Here is a 19,608-nt window from a genome sequence, read left to right as displayed (position 1 = left end):
TCCCTTTCCTCAGCAAGAGAAACTGTTCAGGCTTTTCATACTGTTCTGAATTCTGACAGACAAATTTTACACAACAAAGCACACCAGTGAATATATTTTACCTGATAATTCACACAAATGTGACTTGGACTGCCTTTGTGAAACTGCACTGTCTCCTCCTCTTTTTCTTACTCTCATGCATAATTATTCTTTCTTGGTATCAGGTGAATCAAGCACTGTCCTGAGAACAGCAGCACTCTTTCCAGTACTATTCTAAAACAAAATCCCTTTTTTGCTGGCAATCAGGTGAAATCTCACTCACTTTGGTAAATATAAGAGGTACTCTTCATTCAGCAAACTTATAAGTAGCAATTGAGCTGTTTTTTGGGAAGGATGTAGCTGCCACACAGATTACATACAAGATCAGCCACAGATTCATTGGTGTTGGCAAGTTTTACCACTTGAGTTTCAGTACAAATGCACAATAATGAAAATGGTTTCCAGAACCAGCTAGAAGTGGTCACTGGAAACTCCAAAGACAGTGGAAAAGCAGTGCTACAGTAGATATTAACCTGTGAGCAAGCAGGCTAGACAAAGTTTTGTGATTGTTAGCAAAACTTTATCCTATTTCTTAATTGCTGTTTTAAAAAAACATGAAGTGTGCATCATTCATTGTACAGCAAATATGATGTCTAACTCATTCCACTTATCCATGTACTGACAAAAATTCTGATATGGATACCAATAGGACATGGTACCAATAGGATTTTTTTAACTTCATGTCTCTTAGGATTCACTTTCTGCCACAGTTTGAAAATACATATGTTTACATCTGTAGTCTCATTGGTACAACGGAGAATCTTCAATTTTTAAAATACCTACTAAAAGAAGGTTTCAGTTTTAATTGCCCCCTGCCCAAGATATTATTTACGAAATACTATATAGTATTAGCGAGTATAACACTCCAATGTACACACACAAATAAGAATGAAGTTACTTGGTTACTCAAGTGCAGAAAACTGAAACAGTGATTGTTAAATACTTTTGCAAATTGCAGCTTCTTTATTCAGTTAATAAAATGGAACATTCTCTACAGCAACTGCTGTTATGATACAGCACTAATTCAATGCCACCTCCTGTAATGAACGTTGGGTGTTTTTTACTAAGAGCATTCAGGAAATTTGTTCAGCAGAACAGTTCAGAAGTAAAACCTTCAGGAGGTAGAGATTGGTCAGTTGGCCCAAACTTTAAATACTTATCTGAATTATCAGGACTTCTCGGTGTTTGGAAATTAGACTGGCTATCTCTCTGTTACAGACTGCCTTGAAACATTGCCTGTATTGCTGCTCATGTTTTAAAGCCTGTCATCTTTTTCACAGGTGGAAACTAAATTTAAACAGCATAGAACATGTCAGAACATTGAATAAGATGAAAGCTAAATTCCTTTTTAAAATAGTTAAAGAATGGATAGACAGTTGTGTGAATGAAAGAGTCCATAGATAGTGTCTTTATTCATTCTTTTACTCTTTTTTAATCTTCTAAATATAATGGACGATCTAAAGACAAGCTTGAGATGCATAGAACTGCTCTTTCTTAAGCTCCATTAAATCAATTAACAAGCTGGGAAAAAGATGGATATCCTTCATCAGACTGACTTTATTGGAGATTTGGTTGAACCAAAATGTCTCAAAAGGATTATTCTGTCTGCATTTGAATTTAATGCAATAATAATACTGAAGCATAAAAAATACATATAAGGAGTTGAATCGAAAATTCTAGTCAAGAAAGGAATGACAGAAAAGTATGCAGAAGGCCAACATTTAATCAACAAAGCCAAGAAAATATAATTGCTCAAATCTATATCTCTTCTGATTGCAAATGCATAAAAAAGATTGCTTTCTCTCAGGAGACAGCAATACTAGCTACCATATGCTCTCTTTAGGGTTGACTTGTCTTAATCTGAATTGAACAGAGATAGAGAGAAAAAAAACCTTCTTTGACTCAGTCCTGTCAGTCCTGGTAGAATCCAAGCAAGGAATCTCATTCAATTCACTGTTTGGCTGGAAAACCTATTTATTCATTCTTCATTTTGGCTGCCTAAGATTCTCTCACAGCTGTCTGGCAAATTTTCTGCATTTGGATAACCTGTATGCAGGTATACTGGAGGTCTTGGGGACTGAAGGGTTTTGAAAATGTAAATAGACAGGCTGACCACTGGATTTCAAGGCAATTGAGATCCTGTGAACTGTCTTTGCCTCAGAGTTTTTTTCAGGTTTTGTGCTTTGTCTGTAGGTCAGATATGCAGACCACATCAGAGCAGAGCATTCTTGGGCTTTAAAATCTATAACCAAAGGGGCTAGACAGGGAGGTTTTCTAAAACACACACATAAAATATCCAGCTATGTTAACAGAATGACAAAATGTCAAGTCATGAAGAAAAAAGAATACTGTTTCTAGACACAACTCTAGATGTAAATAATAGTGTCCAAGAGTTTCCATGTTTGTTAGTAAAATTTAAGCAGAATCTCTATATTGAAATTGATTAGTGTCGTTGAAAAATGGAAAATCATGTCAATCCCACTCAGAAAAAATGTACATAGTCATTATTATTTACATGAAAGGCCTCTGAGAAAAATTTGGTTTTATGTCATAAACTCTGTAGAGATGATTAAACAGAATGTGTCCAAGCAATTTGAACAATCTCAGGTGCACCAGAAATGAAGAATATTGCATCCTGTTGCCACATGTAGATTTTCTGGCATTTAACAACTTGTTAGATAATGATGTAGTCATTCCCCCAGTGGGGTACTAATCCTAGTCCTTCTGATTGCCTGCTGTAATAAAACCTTTGAGATCTTAGTACCAGTGAGATACCTCCTTTCTGCCAAACTTGACTATAATTGACCAATGAATTAAAAAATTACAGGAAATCATGAACACATACAAAATATGACTCCTCAAAACTGGGTTTAAATATATCTAATCTGTTCACACAGCCCCAAATCCCTAAATGTAATGCTTTTTCCTATAGGTCTCTCTTAATGATGGTTCAGTAATCTTTTATCTGTGAGTTAGTTCTTATAGGAAGAAAATAGCTTTCTCAGTAAAGTGATTTCTTCCTTTCAATCATCAGGAAATTAAGACTGATTTAGTTTCTCATCCTTCGAAAGCATAGTGTAAAGAAAGAACACTCAGGAAAAAAAATGGACTTTGTTGACCTACACGTAAGGACATAATTTGTAGATGACAGTACCTTTCATTAGCTCAGTTGGATTATTGAGAAAAAGTAAAGAACTTTTCAGGCATACAGATCTTTCTTGCCTTTTTTTATAGCAACAGCATTTTCTGGTCAGTCTAAATAAAAGCACTACCTCCAGTTAAAAATCTTCTGGAAAAAAAGTCCTAAAAAATTTACAGATGCCATCAGAGAACCCCAATCACAGCTAGGACAGCCTTGTGACTACTTCTCTAACATCTTGAGATGCTTCAGAGCAGTCATCAAGAAATATTGAACAAAGTGATAATATCTGATGCTTTAACATCAGGTTAAAAAAATGTCCAGGAAGATCAAGATGAGTAATAAAACCAATACACTACAAAGGAGCAGGAGTCACTGTAATTACCTAACCAGTCTCTTATATAAAGCAGACCACTGCACCTCTGACTTAAATCTTGTGTAATGGAGAGCAACACTTGGACTAGTTCAACACTTGTTCCATGTAGGTCTGAATCATTTTTGCCCTCTAACCACTTTCAGCTATATAATGCACTCTTAGTCCTTCCCTTGGGCTTCATTTGGTATTTTCTTCCCTCATCCTTTCCTCAGGCTTCATTTGGTGTTTTCCTCAAGTAGAGGTGAGACAAAATCATTATTATTTCATTACATTAAGATATCATATTGGGCAGCATAGTCTGGTTCCAATCTATCTCCGAAGAATTAAAAAAAATATATGAGTGAAAAATTTTTCTCTGCACAAAGTGTCACCTCTTAATTTGTCAGTTTGTTCTTTTGTTACTTCTCTTTTAAAACACAGAACTTTTTCTCCTGGTACTTTCTGAGTTACATAAAACACTTTCATAATCTTTACTGTTTCTTTCTCCCCAAGATGGCATTTAAAGTAATACACAAGAATCTGAAATTGCAGTACTGCCTGTGATTAAGACTCAGGGAAATGTATTTTACTTGCTCTGAATGATCTCATATTTAAATAAAAGAACACTTTAAAGAAAAACAAAACACTCTAAAAATGACACATTTCTTTCTCCCTCAGTAATTTTCCACCTTCTAACGTTTTAAATAAGGAAGGTTTGCACTTTAGCACAAACTTTCACAGAAAACTAATCAACAAAATGAATGCATTATTAGGATATAACTGCTGAAATTACCACAGCAGGGTGGTTTTGTAGCTATGTTGGTACCTTCATTAGGCAACTCAGGCTGAGCAGGATAATGTGTGTGTATACGTGGATATATCCAGATATAGATTTCATAATGAGAGAGAAAGGTGGGCAGAAGACTGAGCAATAAGAGGACATGAGATTCGAAGAATGAAAATTCTGTGTCCAGGGTGTGTTTTGTTGGGATTCCCAAGATGAGGTGAATTCCTCTGGCTGGGCTGGACTGGCTCTGTACAGAGGAGTCATGCAGGTCTGAATTCTCCCCTCTCTCTATATCATGCTCTCTCTTATGGTACTCTTAAAGACATGTTACTGATAACTTCTGTTTTTTCCAGTTTCTCTCTTGTTTACTTCATCTGCCCTACTTCTCAGCTTTCACTCTAGACACTTATTTTCCAGGTTTTGTTCTCCTGTTCTCTCACTTTTTCAAGCAATTTCCATTTCTCAATCTGTTTTTAAAGTCAAGCTTCCTGCCTTCTTTTATTTTTTTCATTTTTCCTAGGTCTCTGTGTTCCTTCTTTTTGTTTTCTTCCCATTCTCTCTTTCTTAGTACTACTCCACCTAGGTCTATTTTACTCTTTCTTTGTAATTTGACTGGAGTTGAACTTTCTACTCTCCCAACCTTTTTTCGTGCTTCCCCACCAGCTTCTGTATAATTTCCAGTCAATTTTTGCTTTCTTTAGTAATTTCCTTTCTCTGCCTCCTGGGCATGCAAGACAAGCTATTCACTTTCAGAAACAGAAAACAAGCAGCAAGCCTGCTGAAAAGTCCCTGAGCTAGGCAAGACAAGTAATAGTTATTGCCAGCATCAGCCAAGACTGCAGTAAGGAAGTCTCACAGGGAGCTGAGGATTTAGTCTGGGGCTCCTCCTGTGATGCCACCGTGCTGCTAGCAGTGGGAGAAGAGAATGACTTTCCTTTGGAAAAGAGGTGATGCCTGAAGCTTTACTAAGAAAAGTAGTGTTTAAACAGGAAGGAAAACAAGCTTTTCCTCATCCTTTAGAAAAGACAGCCAGTTGGAATCTCAGTATGATATTTATTCCCTCATACAGAGTATACTTAGAGGGGTAGCCTGGGATTACCCCTATTGACTTAATGACACAGCAGTATTCACTGATTTGAATGCCACCTATCTGGTAGTTCACACCTTGTAGTGCTGTTGCTTGAGATAGTTTTTGAATTTAGGCAAACAGCAGATATCTTGCATCAAATTTAACATGTGTTTTTACAAGGAAGACTAGTTCTTGGGCTTCTGGTGAGACGTTTTTTCCAATTTATTTTTTTAAGTTCTACTGGATTTATTTGTAAAGGAAGTGATATCTCAGGGAAGGGTGGTTGTTTCTTCACTGTTCACTCTTCATCCATTTGCCTCGTTAACTAATGGCTTCCCTTCAAAGGGGGGATTTCCAATTTTTCCCAGATGCAAGGGGACTGATTTGAAGAACCAACTATGGTTCTGTTGTTTATGCTGTGGAATTACCTTCCCCACCATGTCTGCAAGCAGGATATAACATTGTGGGGCTGGGAGAAGAAAAGATCTCTGGATAAGTATAGACAAGCTTCATGCTCAGAGAGCTGTCTGCATGGGATATATGAGATATATCTCATGAGATATATGAGACAGCAAACGCATAGGAGATTGAAAAAGCCACTTCCAGCAGGAGTGCAATGGGTCTCAGTCAAGGGAATGAGAGCACTTGTAGGTGGGATGCCTCATTTACATCAATCTCAAAGACTTGGTTTAGTGTAAGAAATGCTAGGGGTACTCCACTGACAGTAAAATCATGTTTAGTTTTACAGAGCAGTTAGGTGACTGCTGGTTTTATTTTTCTTTCATTTGCTTTATGTGCATTTATATACAGATGATTATACTTGCTCTTCCTGTCATGCTGGGTTTGCTACCTCAGTAGATGTTATCTGCCTAAGCCCCTCTCTAAGTGTAATAGTGATTAGTCTCAGCTCTTCAATACACTGTTAAATCTGTAATGGCAACTGATCATGTTAATTTCCTAACACAATATAAGGTTTCCAAGAATGAACTTGAAAATATTTCAGAAATTGTTCTTTTTTATTATTATTATTTTTATTTAAAGTAAGGACACTTATAGCCTTTTGGTACTAATATTTTCATGTAGATGTGCTCACAGTTGGCCCTGTAAATATAAATGCTCTTGGTAGGAGAAACCCTTTAGGCCTTAGGAAAAGAGTAGTGCTTTCTGCATATAGGGGTCTACTATATAACCATTTCTTTGAAGAACAGAAATGTATGCCTCTGTGTTTATAAAATGAATTAAAAACTGGGAAGGAAATTTTCCTGTTGATTTCAACTAGCTAACTGTAATGTACATTTATATTGCCACTGGATAAGTTCAGAACAGAAAGATATTACTGGTGTATAATTTGAAAACACAGGGCTTACATAAATCCATAACTTTAATATAGTTATTGCAACAACTAATCTTGTGTCAGGTAGAGTAATACCTGTTTAATTTTTATCTTTCTGTCATATTTTCCCCTTAAATTCCAACGGGAATAATAAATAACATGTGAAAAGTCACCAGAAGAAGACAGTCTTCAACCTCAGAAATGCAAGTCAGACTGCACTGATGTTTCAATCACTTCACTAGAAACAGATGAAATATTTTATAAAATAGGCACAGAAAAGAGACACAGAAATCTCCAATATGAGGATAAAGAAATTCTTTGTGAAGAAAGCAGAAAGTCTTTTTTTGAATGTCCATCATATTGTACATATTTACTGACTGTTATTATCATGATGTTTCCTTCCAATTTAGGAGATTGTCAACTTCAACTGTCGGAAGCTGGTTGCTACAATGCCTCTTTTTGCTAATGCAGACCCAAATTTTGTGACTGCCATGCTAAGCAAACTGCGATTTGAGGTGTTTCAGCCTGGAGATTATATAATCCGAGAAGGGGCTGTGGGTAAAAAGATGTATTTCATTCAACATGGTGTTGCTGGTGTCATCACCAAATCCAACAAGGAGCTGAAGCTGACAGATGGCTCTTACTTTGGAGGTGAGTAGAAAAAAATGAATGATAACACTGAATTGAATGCACTAGAATAAAACATGTTCAGATAACAGACAAAAAGAGACTTCAGAATAAGTCTACTAAACATCTTTTGCCTAGACAATTCAGACTGCATTAAAAGGTATGCAAAATATTTCCGAATAAGTCATTCAGAATCTGCTTACTGTTGTGAGGACAGATATTAAAGATGCAGGATGACCTTCCAGAATTTTGAAGTTATTTTGAATTAAGAGCACTGTTATTTAACAGACAATATTTAAATAAAAATATAATCATTAACATGGTAATTTTATAGCTTTTTAAAGGTAAAATTGACAGGATTAATCTTTGAAAAAGAGCGCTTTTTTAAATCATAAATTTAAAGGTAAAAATCATGTTAAGATTTGCAAAATTAGGCAATGAATAAAAGAGCAATTTTACATGGGATATTTTTGTAATTCACAAATATTTCAAGTTGTTATTAGTGCTTTTTCACTGAATTTTAGCACAAAGCAACATTTATTCTTCCGGTATATATTATGAGAAATTGAACTCCTTATCTGACTAGGTAGGTCTCTAACAGATGTATATTAATAAAAACAAGGCATGGGTTTTAATCCTAATTAAATTAATCTGGTAATCCTAATGAAAATAGCTTTTTTTTTTGGATGAAGGGATTTGAATATTTATATTTGGATTAAAGCAATTTCTTTTTTTATACCTAATAATTGACCTATACAAAAAAAGTTGTTCCTTGTGACTGCAGATTGTCTTTGTGTGATAGTATAGGCATCTGCTTCCATAAGCAGCAGCAAAGCTCATTTTCAGAAGCTGATTGAACATTTGTGTTACCACTGCTGCCCATGAAGTTGGTCATTTTATCAATTTTCTGTTGAATTCCATGAATCATCTCAGAAATGAGCTGAAAGCCTTTCAGAAAATGTTCAATTGAAAGCCTAATCAGTGCCATTTAGCTGGTATACAGAAGGGGGAAGCTTAGAAAAGTGAATTGGGCTCAGCGTTTGAATTGTGTTATAGAGTTATTTAACTAATCCCATTTTAGAATAATACCCTAAAGCAACTCCTACTGATCTGGCCAGCAGACCTTGTCACTCCGCAGTAGCCTCTGCAAGGTGATTTGTATCACCAGTATTTGTAGAAGCACTTCGGTAAAAGAGGTCTTGTGCTTATCCCACAGGATTAAAGTGTAGATTCTGAAGACAGGAGATAAAGCAGAAAGAAAAGGTAAATGCTGGGGATGAAGAAACAGAGCAACCTTGGTCTTGGTCTCCTCTATGCTTAACAGTGCCCTAGTTTATGAAAATGAGTTTGCAAGAGCCTGCGTGCTGAATTTGGCCATAATACTCCTCTGAACCAGAGAGGATCAGAGGAGATTGCACATGAAAGTATTTTACATAACTGTCAGCCTGTTGTTACAGTTCAAACAACTATTTAGCTCATCCTGTTCATCCACTACCCTTCTAACAGGAATGCAGGCAAAAAAATAAGCTACTTGCGATATTCAAACACCACAAGAACTTACTACGCTGCATACCAAAGCACTTTTGCTCATCTAAATTGCAGCTGTCATGAGACAGGTGTTGCAAAAATGGGTGCAAAGGCATCCAAAGCCCAACAGCTGCTGGTGCAAATGGAAGGTAATAGCTACTGCTGTAGCCTGGAGAAGTGTCTAGTGAAGAATTAATACACAATCTGTTCAGTAATTTCTTTTGTCACAAGAAGAGTAATTTCTAATCCAATCACCTGGTACTGAGAGGAGACAGTTCAGTTGGATTGAAACCTGCCAATTTCCTCCCTACTACTTACTACTGGGATTATACCATTAATGATTCTGAACTATCAAGATATTAAAGAGAAACACAAAATATGGTCTGAGACAGAGAAGAAAAAAGGGGGGAGCTCTCATTGTCCACTGCTGTGTACTTAACAAAGACTGCATTTTCAGTATTGTAAATGGTAGATACTCAGGACCATGGCAAGATAACAAAAAAATGGAACAACTCAGCCATCACAACATCCTCAAAATACAATTGCTTACATTTTTGACTTGCCTACTGATTCTTATTCTCCATTCCAGAAAGGCTGAATTGAAGTGTTGAATTCAAATGTTCACCTCAAGCTTGCAACTCAATTAAGCTGCAAACACATGTGCAGTCAGGTTTTCCTACTTGTTGTTCAAAAGGGATAGGTTTAAGCACCTTCCCACACTTTTCCAGCTCCTGAAAGTTGTTCAGACACATGCTTGTCCCTTGCGTTTTCTTCCCCTTCCCATCAATCTCATGCCCACGGTGTTCCTCTGCACTGTCAGCTCCTCCATCTCTTAGTTCTTGACACCACTCACAACCTGACTCCTACCACAGAGTCCTCTCTCTGTTGACATCTATATCGCTCCTCACACTCTTCCCTATGGTTTTGGCCTATGTGTTAATATAGTCCAGACCATCCATTCATTCTCTACTGACCTTCTTCATTCATGTTACTAGACGTGCCTATAGAGGCAGCTAGAAGGAGAAGGTCATAATTACTTGGATATGGAATTGGTTGGACAGTCGCATCCAGAAGGTAGTGGCCAGTGGCTCAGAGTCCTGAGAGACATCAGTGACAAGCGGTGTCCCTCAGGGGTCCGTACTAGGACTAGTATTGTTTCATATCTTCATTAATGACATAGAAGAAGGGATCGAGTGCACCCTCAGCAAATTTTCAGATGATACAATGCTGAGTGGTGCCCTTGACGCACCTGAAGGACAGGATACCATCTAGAGGGACCTGAAATCTCATGAGGTTTAACAAGACCAAGTGCAACGTGCTGCACCTGGGTCAGGGCAAACTCCGGTATTAACACAGGCTGGGGGATGAACAGATCAAGAGCAGCCCTGGAGAGAAGTACTTGGGGTTGCTGGTGGATGAGAGTCTGGACATGAACTGGCAATGTGTGCTTACAGCTGAGAAAGCCAATTGTATCCTAGGCTGCATCCAAAGCAGTGTGGCCAGCAAGTCGAGGAGGTGATTCTGCCCCTCTGTTCTGCTCTGCTCTGATGATACTCCACCTGGAGCTCTGCATCCAGCTCTGGGGTCTCCAGCACAGGAAGGACACTGACCTTTTGGAGCAAGTCCAGAGGAGGCCACCAAGATGATTAGAGGGCTGGAGAACCTCTCCTATGAGAAAGGCTGGAGTTTGTTCAGCTTGGAAAAGGATTATGGGTGATGTAATTGAGGTCTTCTAGTACCTGAAGGGAGCCTACAAGAAAGATGGAGAGGTACTTTTTACAGAGGCATGTAGTGACAGAACAAGGGGGAATGGATTCAAACTGAAAGACAGTAGGTTTAGACCAGATGTTAGAGAGAACTTCAGTATGAGAGTGGTGAGGCACTGGGACAGGTTGCCCAGAGAGGTTGTGGATGCCCCATCTCTGGAAGTGTTAAAGGTTAGGTTGGATGGGGCTCTAGTGAAAGGTGTCCCTGGCTATGACAAGAGGAGCAGAACTAGATGATCTTAAAGGTCCCTTTCAACGCAAGCCATTCTCTGATTCTGTCATTCTATGATAATTTCCATTGAGGGCAACCTTGTTTAACCTTAATATGAAAACTCTGTCAGTGGTAGAAGTTTCTCTTGTATTTGTAAAGAGAAAAGATGCATCTATGCTAAGCTGAAAGTGGAAGCAATCCCATTCCTAATAACAGAGAGCTGGGAGCCATTTTTGAAGACAGGGAAAAAAATGATGGAAGATATAAAAAAATCCATAGACATTTCAGAAAAATGAGATATGCCTCAATTAAAAATAAATCCAATAAAAGCTATAAAGTATTAAAATCCTGGAATTCTCCAGTGGTAACTGTGGCTTACATAATTTCACTGATGTAGAAATGACTATATAACTGTGCAATATAGTGAAAATTAGTTTCATGTATCCTTCCCTGTCTAATTCCTGTCCTTTTTATAAAAACTAATTTAAACATATCATGTGAGGACAGGGATTCTAAGGTAAGGCCGTAAAAGGTTACTGTTTTCTACAAATGCTGGTAAAAGACAAATGAAAATGGATTGACCAGAATCTTTATGAAACAATCCTTCCACTGGTCCATGCCTGTTCAAGACATAGTTTATAGCACTCTCTTTAAAACATTTTTTCTGTGGTCATTACTGAAAAGTTTGAAAGAACATAGTCAACCTCAAATCAAAGTTTTTTTCTGAATATATTTATCATCTAATAATTGAGGGAATATTATTTTTTGATGTGTTGACTGCAGATCTGATGGAATGTAGGCTGGTCAGCATTTCTCACAAATTCCTTCCATTGATGGAATTTTATGTATTCCATCAAAGGGAGAGCTGGGGGGAGGGTAGGGGGAATATGGCCTAGGAAAAAGGGTAGTACCAGAAATTACTTTGAAATTCTTACTAGCACTTAGAGTAGATAGGTAGGATGATAATGTCCTTCAATCAGCAGTCTGAAAAAAATCTTTTTAGGATGAGAATTAGCATCCTACACAATGCTGGGCTAAGTAATGCTCCTGCACACAAAGTTCAAGAAGATTAGATTTATGAACATGCATGAAGATAAAGGGACAGAATGCTCTTCCCACAGGAATACCAATGAACAAACCACAAGATCTCTGTGGTTAAAGTCTTGTACTTAACTCTCAAAAGGAGAAATCAGCGAGCATAGATGAGGAAAGAGGCAGATGGTGATCAAACCCAGGTCTATGGAGGGCTCTCTCTAAAGTCATCACTGCGCGTCCTTCAAAAATCAACAGAAAATGTACAGTCTGATTAGTCTATTCCACTGGTGGTTATTCAGGCATGTTCTTTTTGAGAAGAATTACCAACCAATTGTCAGGTTTATCTAGTTTCCTATCAGACTAGATTTGTAGGGAAGCCTGTTTTTTTAGCTAAAAACAATGATCAGGCAAGAGAATTTAAATGTTCAGCAGCATCTCAGTCTTCAAACCTCCAGATATTCCTCTCTTTTGTACTGCAACTTTTGGTTTTCCAGGCTTTTGCTCTCCCAGCAGTCTCCATTCAAATACTGGTGACACTGCTTTGGTTCTTCTTAAATGTTGGCTTTCACACTAATCTCCAGTTCTCCCACTACCTGAGTGTTGTTTTTTTACTGTTAAGTTTTTACCTAGCTTTTTAACTGATACAATGTTATTAATATCCAAACATTTTACATATTAAAAGTTTGACAAATGTTTTCCAAATCCAAGGCAGGATGGTGGTGAAACCCTCCACATGTTCTGGAGGGGAGCCTAACTCTCCAGGGACTCCCAAATCTCCCCAGAGCCAAGGCCCCCTCAGGTAACTCATCTCTGGAGTATACCTGACATCCAAAAGTTAGCATTTCTGAGCTGGGACAAGGAAATTTCAAATCATAAGACATTTAAAAATTGAGAAAAGGATCTGTTCAGGCATGGTACATCCCTCTTACCTATGTGCTCTTTACTTGCTTCTGGGAGCACAAGTGTTGATATTGATTTATTGTGTCAGACCAGGGAGCCATACAGATTGGTTGTTATAAGTTGTATCTTCTTAAACAGCACCACAGCCTCAGATTTTTCATGTCTCCATTAAGCAAAAAAGGGGCTACTGATCTTAGGTTTTGAATGCAGGATTGCTCTTCCACTGTGCAATATTTCCTGTGTCTGCTTTGGTCAGGAAACTTTACTCAGATTCCGATACACATTTCAGGGAAAGAGTGTGTTCTCCAGAGAGATGAGAATGTTAGAATTATTTTTTATTTTCTGCTTTTCACAATCCAAACCTTTTCAATTCACAGATATCTGATGAGTAGCTTGTGTCCTCTCTTTTCAGCTGTGGTCATAGAATTATAGAATCATAGAATGGTTTGGGTTGGAAGGGACCTTAAAGATCATCTTGTTCCCACCCCCTGCCATGGGATGGGATGCCATTCACTAGATGATATTGGTAAAACTGGTAAAATGCAAAGATTTTGACATCTTTCAAGATGAAGCACAAGAATATGAGTCTTTTGCTTACAGAGATTAGTTCATGATTTACTGGGGCTTTACAGAGCAGAATTATTAATGTATCTAATAAGCCTAATACTATCTAATTTACCTTATACAGATATATATTGATAAAAACTGATGTAATACCACTGATGTGAGACAATTCTGATTTTTGCTGTGGTTTGCATGCTGCAAACATGCAGGAGTTTAATAAATTAAAGAGAAGTTTGCTTTAATAAAATAAATCCAACAACTTCCTTCTTCTTACTCAGTTGGCTCTATGTGTGGCTCTTAGGGCTCCTTCAGTTATCACAGTAAGATCAGGCCCTGCAATTTCTCCTTCCCTTTTACTCCCCGATGCCTTGTGACCCTTCATTTCTGTGCATACCCCTCACCCCAGACCTAGTCTGCTGGTGTTCCCATATACTCTGCTACGGATGGCAGTCTCCTACTTGGAGAACAAAACTCCCCTGAGATTGTTTACCGCTGCAAACATAAAAGTTATAGCTGTCCCAAACTAGTGCAGAGGACTTTGATGAGTGGGCGTGGTTTCAGGTGGTCTTGTTCCCCTCCAGCTGCTAGCCCTGTGGAGTCAGATGAAACACTCTGGGCATGCAGTCCTGACTCAGCTAAGTACATGCTGAGCTGCCTTCATGCTGAACTGGTGTGATGGAGTGGGCCTGACATGCCTACAGAGGCAAAAAGAAAGGAATAAATCCAGCACTACCCAACCAATAAGGCTCAGCACAGCTTACCCAAAGGAGAGTTTCTGGGAACACGTTCAGGACTCTGCTGTTACTTCATTTACTTTCTTGCTGGTGAACTCAGAGGACTGAGCGTTCACTGTGGTTCCATCCTGCTCTTGCTGTTGTCACTGGCACAATTCCTCTCAACCTCCAGGAACACAAGATAAGACTTGTCTCCTTGCTATCTTTTCCATTCTCCATCTGTTTTCACACCTGTGTTTACATAGGCTTTCCTTCATTCAGTAGCTCAGATGTATGTTCCAGGAAATTTAACCCCTTTTTTCCTGTTTATAATAGATATTGTGTGAGACCTGAAGGAATGCTGATATTGCTAGGGAAATCCAAACTGAGTGAGTAGGAAGTATAGGTATTTTTATTAATTAGGTCTAGGGACCACATGGAGGTTTCATTGTACTAGTAGTTGAGGGAGTTTCCTAATTTCAGTAGGTAAATGTGCAATAATTCATGCTGCCCAATTTGTGAGGTATCCATTGCAGATCCCTCTATCCATTGTTTTTTATCCCATTGAAAATCCCAATGGTATTATGCCACTTGGAGTCAGTAGATAAATCAGTTTTTAGACTAACTAAAAACTCATACTGCTTAAAACCATTTGTTTTCTAGTAACTTCCAGGTATGTTGAACATGAAGAAATGTATGTGATTTTTTTTAAAACCCTTTTTATGATGTATGTACGAGAGACACTGCTTGTAAATATGAAAATGTATTGGCCTATCTCTTGCATTGGAATAAGACAAAAATACATGTTTTATTTTGTTTTATTTTATTTATTCAAAGGCACATATCACTAACTGTGCTTCATGTCATTGTTCATCTAGCAAATTTATACAGAAACCAAATTCTCATTGCCATCTTCCCAGATAATGTCCCAGAGTCATATTACAGCATCTTTTGTTTTTTGTTTTGTTTTTTTATAACATGTAGTTCATAGAATATTTTCAATTTTAAATATTTTATTTTGCTTAAATTATTTAATGCAGTTTTAACATTTACCCTTCTGCACTTGAAATTCTAATAAACTGTCTTGCATTTGCTTCAGCTTGTACAAGGCCAATTAGACAGAACTTCTTTGACCTACCTATTATTTATGGAGCTTTTCCCCCTTTCGGAACAGTAACTGTCAGTGTATTTTAGACCAGTGCAGTGGAAAATAATACCATGGGAAATGTTGAGTCACTTTAGATTATATTTTGCCACTTATTTTTTTCTGGGAACACTCTAAGTGCTTCCTCTTGATAGAATACTTTATAAGATTTGCATTAGAATACTGATTATAAATGGGAAAAATTCTGTTGAAGTGCTTTACATATCGATGATCTGATTTGATATATAATTTTACATTTGGAAAAAATACTGCATATGGCTACTCCTTATTCAAGGTAGTGGATGAATTCTCTCAATACTCATGCTATAATCCAAATAATTAATTATAAGTAGCCTCCCTGAGATGTAATTATTCATATTCTTAATGACAAGGATATAATTAAATGCTTTAAGGGAGCAGAATCTCCAGATCTCCATACCAACTCATTTGTAAAACACTTTTCAGGTGAACAGTATAGAACATTTTTCTAAAAGTATTATCTACAAGAGGGCATAAAAATTAAATGTCTTTTGGCACAGACTAGTCTGCCATTTTGAAGATACAATTCCTGATGATATTGCCTAATTTCTTGTTCTCCATTGTGTTGTTCTTTTGACAACATGCTTTATACAGAAAACACTACTCAGAAGGACTTCTTGCTATTCAAACACAATAATATTGTTAAAATTCCAAGAGACTTTTTAGTAAAATAGAATGAAAATAACTTACTCTGTTGTGCTAAAATGTAGAAGTAGGTTTGGGTTTAGGAGTTTTATTAGTTAGCAAATGTAAATATAAATTTAACAGTATTCATAATGATAACAAAAGTAATAAGTCTTGCAGTCTAAAAAACATAACTAAATTATAATTCTAATTCTGCAAATTCATGTACAGTATAAGTTTTTAGGTTAGACTTTATACATAAAATAACTAGACACAAGTAAAACACCTCACAGCATAGCTTGAAAATCTGAAGTGGCCAACACAGATAAACCACATATAAGAGGATATGGCAAGTACCTTCACAAAGCAGAATTTTAACTAAATATTTAATTCAGAACTGACAGTCTCTGATCATTTTTTTTAATAAATTAATGGGGGGGGGAAAGAAGTGCAATATTTTTATAGTCCCCTTAAATTCATGTTGAATAGTTTATATTGTAACTGTTGTTTGCCAAACTCCAGATGACAAGAGAATACAGAACTAAGAAACTAAGTGCCTTCTTTTTCAGTAGGGAATAAGCATCCATCTGAACAAAAGTAGGAGTAAATGAATCACACAAAATCATTTTTGGCCTTAGACACAGCCATTATGAAAAATAAATCTGTACAGAGGCACATTGTCTAAGTTTAATTATTATATTTTTAACAAAAATAAAATTAATATCAGTCAATTTTTCAGGTTTTACAAGATAATAAATAGACTATCTTAGTGTCTCTTGGTGGAAAGAACACTTCATTAAAGTAGAAGAAAAACATATGGATTGCTCTGTTATAAATAGCATTGAAGATAAAATATGCGCTTGCATTTCTCTTTTATAAAATTATCCTAAGCTTCTGTTCTATCAAACAGAGCTTTCTCAGCAGAATTTGAGTTACCACTAGAAAACAGGAAGGATGTAAGAAATGATAATAAGACTATACATGGCACTCAGTGCCAGGGTTTAGTAGACATGGTTGGTGGTGTTCAGTCAAAGGTCGGACTCTATGATCCCAGAGGTCTTTTTCAACCTAATTGATTCTGTGATTCTTTTACTGGCTTTTGTTTGCTCTAGTCATGAAAACTTGGCCACAGCTATTTTCAGTACTTTCACAAATCAAAAAGCAAAGACAGGTCAGAATGGAAAATAAAATGTCTCTGGTGAGATAACTTGCCACATTTTATAAAAGCAGATGTATATATTTGTCCATCTTTCTTGATTCTGAAAAGTATTTAACTATACTGTCAATATATATTAAGCATACTACACTGAAATATGTTTAATATTAAATTTACATGAAATAGGACTTAAAACATACAGTTATATATCAGTCTTGTCAAAATATGCAAAAACCATTACAAAATGACTGAAAAGTCAATGACTTATTGCATCCAAATGTGCCTTGAAATGTAATATATGCTCAAAATGTCTTTTTCCACATCAACATTTATTTATATCACAGTAGGTAATATTTTAAGGGCTCTGCAAAGTTTTTTTTAATGAACTTCACATGAAAATATTAAGGGACCTGCTCTGAGCGTCTCAAAACATCCACATTAGTTGCAAGTTATCACACTGCTTTTTTCAGAACTGCTATAAAATATTGTATTAAGATTTATTGAAGGAAACAGACTGATTAAAAGCAAGAGTTGCTTCAAGAAACAGGCTTCTCCTAGGTAAGTGCCATAAATGCTAGGAGCTAAGCAAAGAAAGGAGCGTACTCTCAGGCTTGTTGGCAAACCCTAAATAAGTATGAAATGTTTTTTAAAATAAACACTTCTATATGAATTCTATCAAATTTGGAGCCAATGAAAGGTAGGCAATTCTTTTCAGATTAATTATTTTTCCTCAAGGAAATTTTTGTTATTTCCTTTGCTATTTTTATATTAAATCAAATAAAATATGATAAATTAAGCAATGAACATACTGAGAGTTCACATCTCTTCAGGCTCTTCAGAGGCAGAAATTTGAAATTACTACAAACAACTAACCTATGAGGTTTTTTGTTTGTTTGGGATTTTTTGGCTTTTTTGGTTTGGGGTTTTTTTAATAGGATGACTAATAAGGGCAACAGCTATCAAAAATTACAAATAGATATATTTAAATTAAGCTTAGGTAAATAGTTAAAAAAATAACTGGAGACTGAAACTGAGATATTACAGAAGTTGGTTTTAATTCTAATTGGCCATTTTCAGTCCCTCTTCAAATAGTAACCACTCAGTCATGTATCCAGGCCTCCTATATGAACATTCTCTCCAACTGATGAACCCAGATATCTGAAAGCAACTTTACAATTACTGCTGTCACTTTTTAAATGAAAAGGTCATGCAGGCAATATCTGCTAACTCAAACTGTCTTGTCTTAATTTCATATTTAGTGTAAATAACATGGCAAAAGGTGCAATTTTTGCATAGCTTTCTTTTGGACAGTCCAGACCACAAATCTGGCTGTAAAAGGCAGGAATTATCTCTATTTTCCTGCCTCCTTAAGATCTCTCCTTTGCTGCAGAAATGTTCCTGGTGAGCAGTGACTATAGTGTAGGGTTCCTTAAATGCAGAACTGAAGTTTTTAGAACACAGATCACTGAAACTCATTTAGTTGGTATAAACTACATTCTGACTAATCATAAGACGTGGTGGTAGTTATTTTAGTAACTATAACAAAAAGCAGCATATCCCCAAGTTTACTATTCTGTGTACTAGTAATAATATATTAAAAGATAAGAAGAATTCATTAAAAAGTTAGGAAAAATATAGATAAATGCATTTACTGTTTTCCAGAATTTAATAAAGAAAAAGGAAACAGAAATGCAGAAATGTATGTTAAAGTAATGTGTTATCATTTGAAACAGCTTCTCCCCATTTACTGATTTTTTTTTAATTGCTTGAATTTTATATAGTCCTTTCCTAAAGAAAAAAAACATTACTCACATTACATGTTGTAAAGCTGAGAACAGAGTGCCCCGTGCTGAAGGTCCCTTCCTGTGACTGGCACTCAGAGAAAGTGCCCATTAACTCATCTCTGCTCAGTGGACAACTTCAGTAGCTTGAAGGAAGCAAAGAACTATTGATCTTTATTACATGCCAAGTAGTTGCTGTTATGGGGACTTATGTTAGAAAATAAGAATAGCCTAAACCTGGTAGTTCTGGGAAGCCTACTCTGAAGACTTACAAGATGGGTGGATGGAAAGAGCATTTGTAAATCATTGCTTTCTATAAAATAAAAAATATTCTAATCCACTGTCCTGTTCTCAGAAAACATTTCCAAGTCTACTAGACTGACTGACCCAATCCTTTGAATTGCTTTAATTTTCCATCTTTCTTCTGCTGCTCAAAGCAACCAGATGGTCTGAAAAGCTTCTTGCCCGTTTGCACAGCAACGTATATGCCTACTACAAGATGAAACAAGTTTCCTGCTGAGGAACCGAAGCAGCAGTCAGCTGTCCTCAGCTGGAAGGACACCTCATTAGATCCTGTAATATTAAATCTGATAGATGATGGGAAACCTGTTACAACTTTGGAAGGGGACAGAAATGCATAGAAATTATTGCTAATTATTTTTACTTGCCTTTAATAGGGAGAAGCGCTATACAGCTAAAATACTATTGACTTCATTTATTCATTACTACAAAAAATTATTTCTGCACCTAATAAAGTGAA

The 19,608-nt window shown here is 36.6% G+C and overlaps 1 protein-coding gene across 2 annotated transcripts in view; it reads left to right on the top strand.

Moving 5' to 3' along the window:
- Positions 1 to 19,608, top strand: part of HCN1 (hyperpolarization activated cyclic nucleotide gated potassium channel 1) — a 202,855-nt gene that overhangs the window by 172,857 nt on the left and 10,390 nt on the right. For both annotated transcript variants that reach the window (XM_039378583.1, XM_039378584.1), the window contains exon 7: positions 7,172 to 7,412. In XM_039378583.1, the coding sequence (XP_039234517.1) occupies positions 7,172 to 7,412 (241 nt within the window). The remainder of the gene's footprint in view (positions 1 to 7,171; positions 7,413 to 19,608) is intronic.

The sequence above is a fragment of the Pipra filicauda genome, unplaced genomic scaffold, assembly GCF_003945595.2.
Source record: "Pipra filicauda isolate LSUMZ 115617 unplaced genomic scaffold, ASM394559v2 scaffold140_size2443280_pilon, whole genome shotgun sequence".
In the NCBI taxonomy this organism is placed as follows: domain Eukaryota; kingdom Metazoa; phylum Chordata; class Aves; order Passeriformes; family Pipridae; genus Pipra; species Pipra filicauda.
The sequence above is the reverse complement of the archived record's forward strand: the minus strand, read 5'-3'. Positions and strand labels throughout refer to the sequence as shown.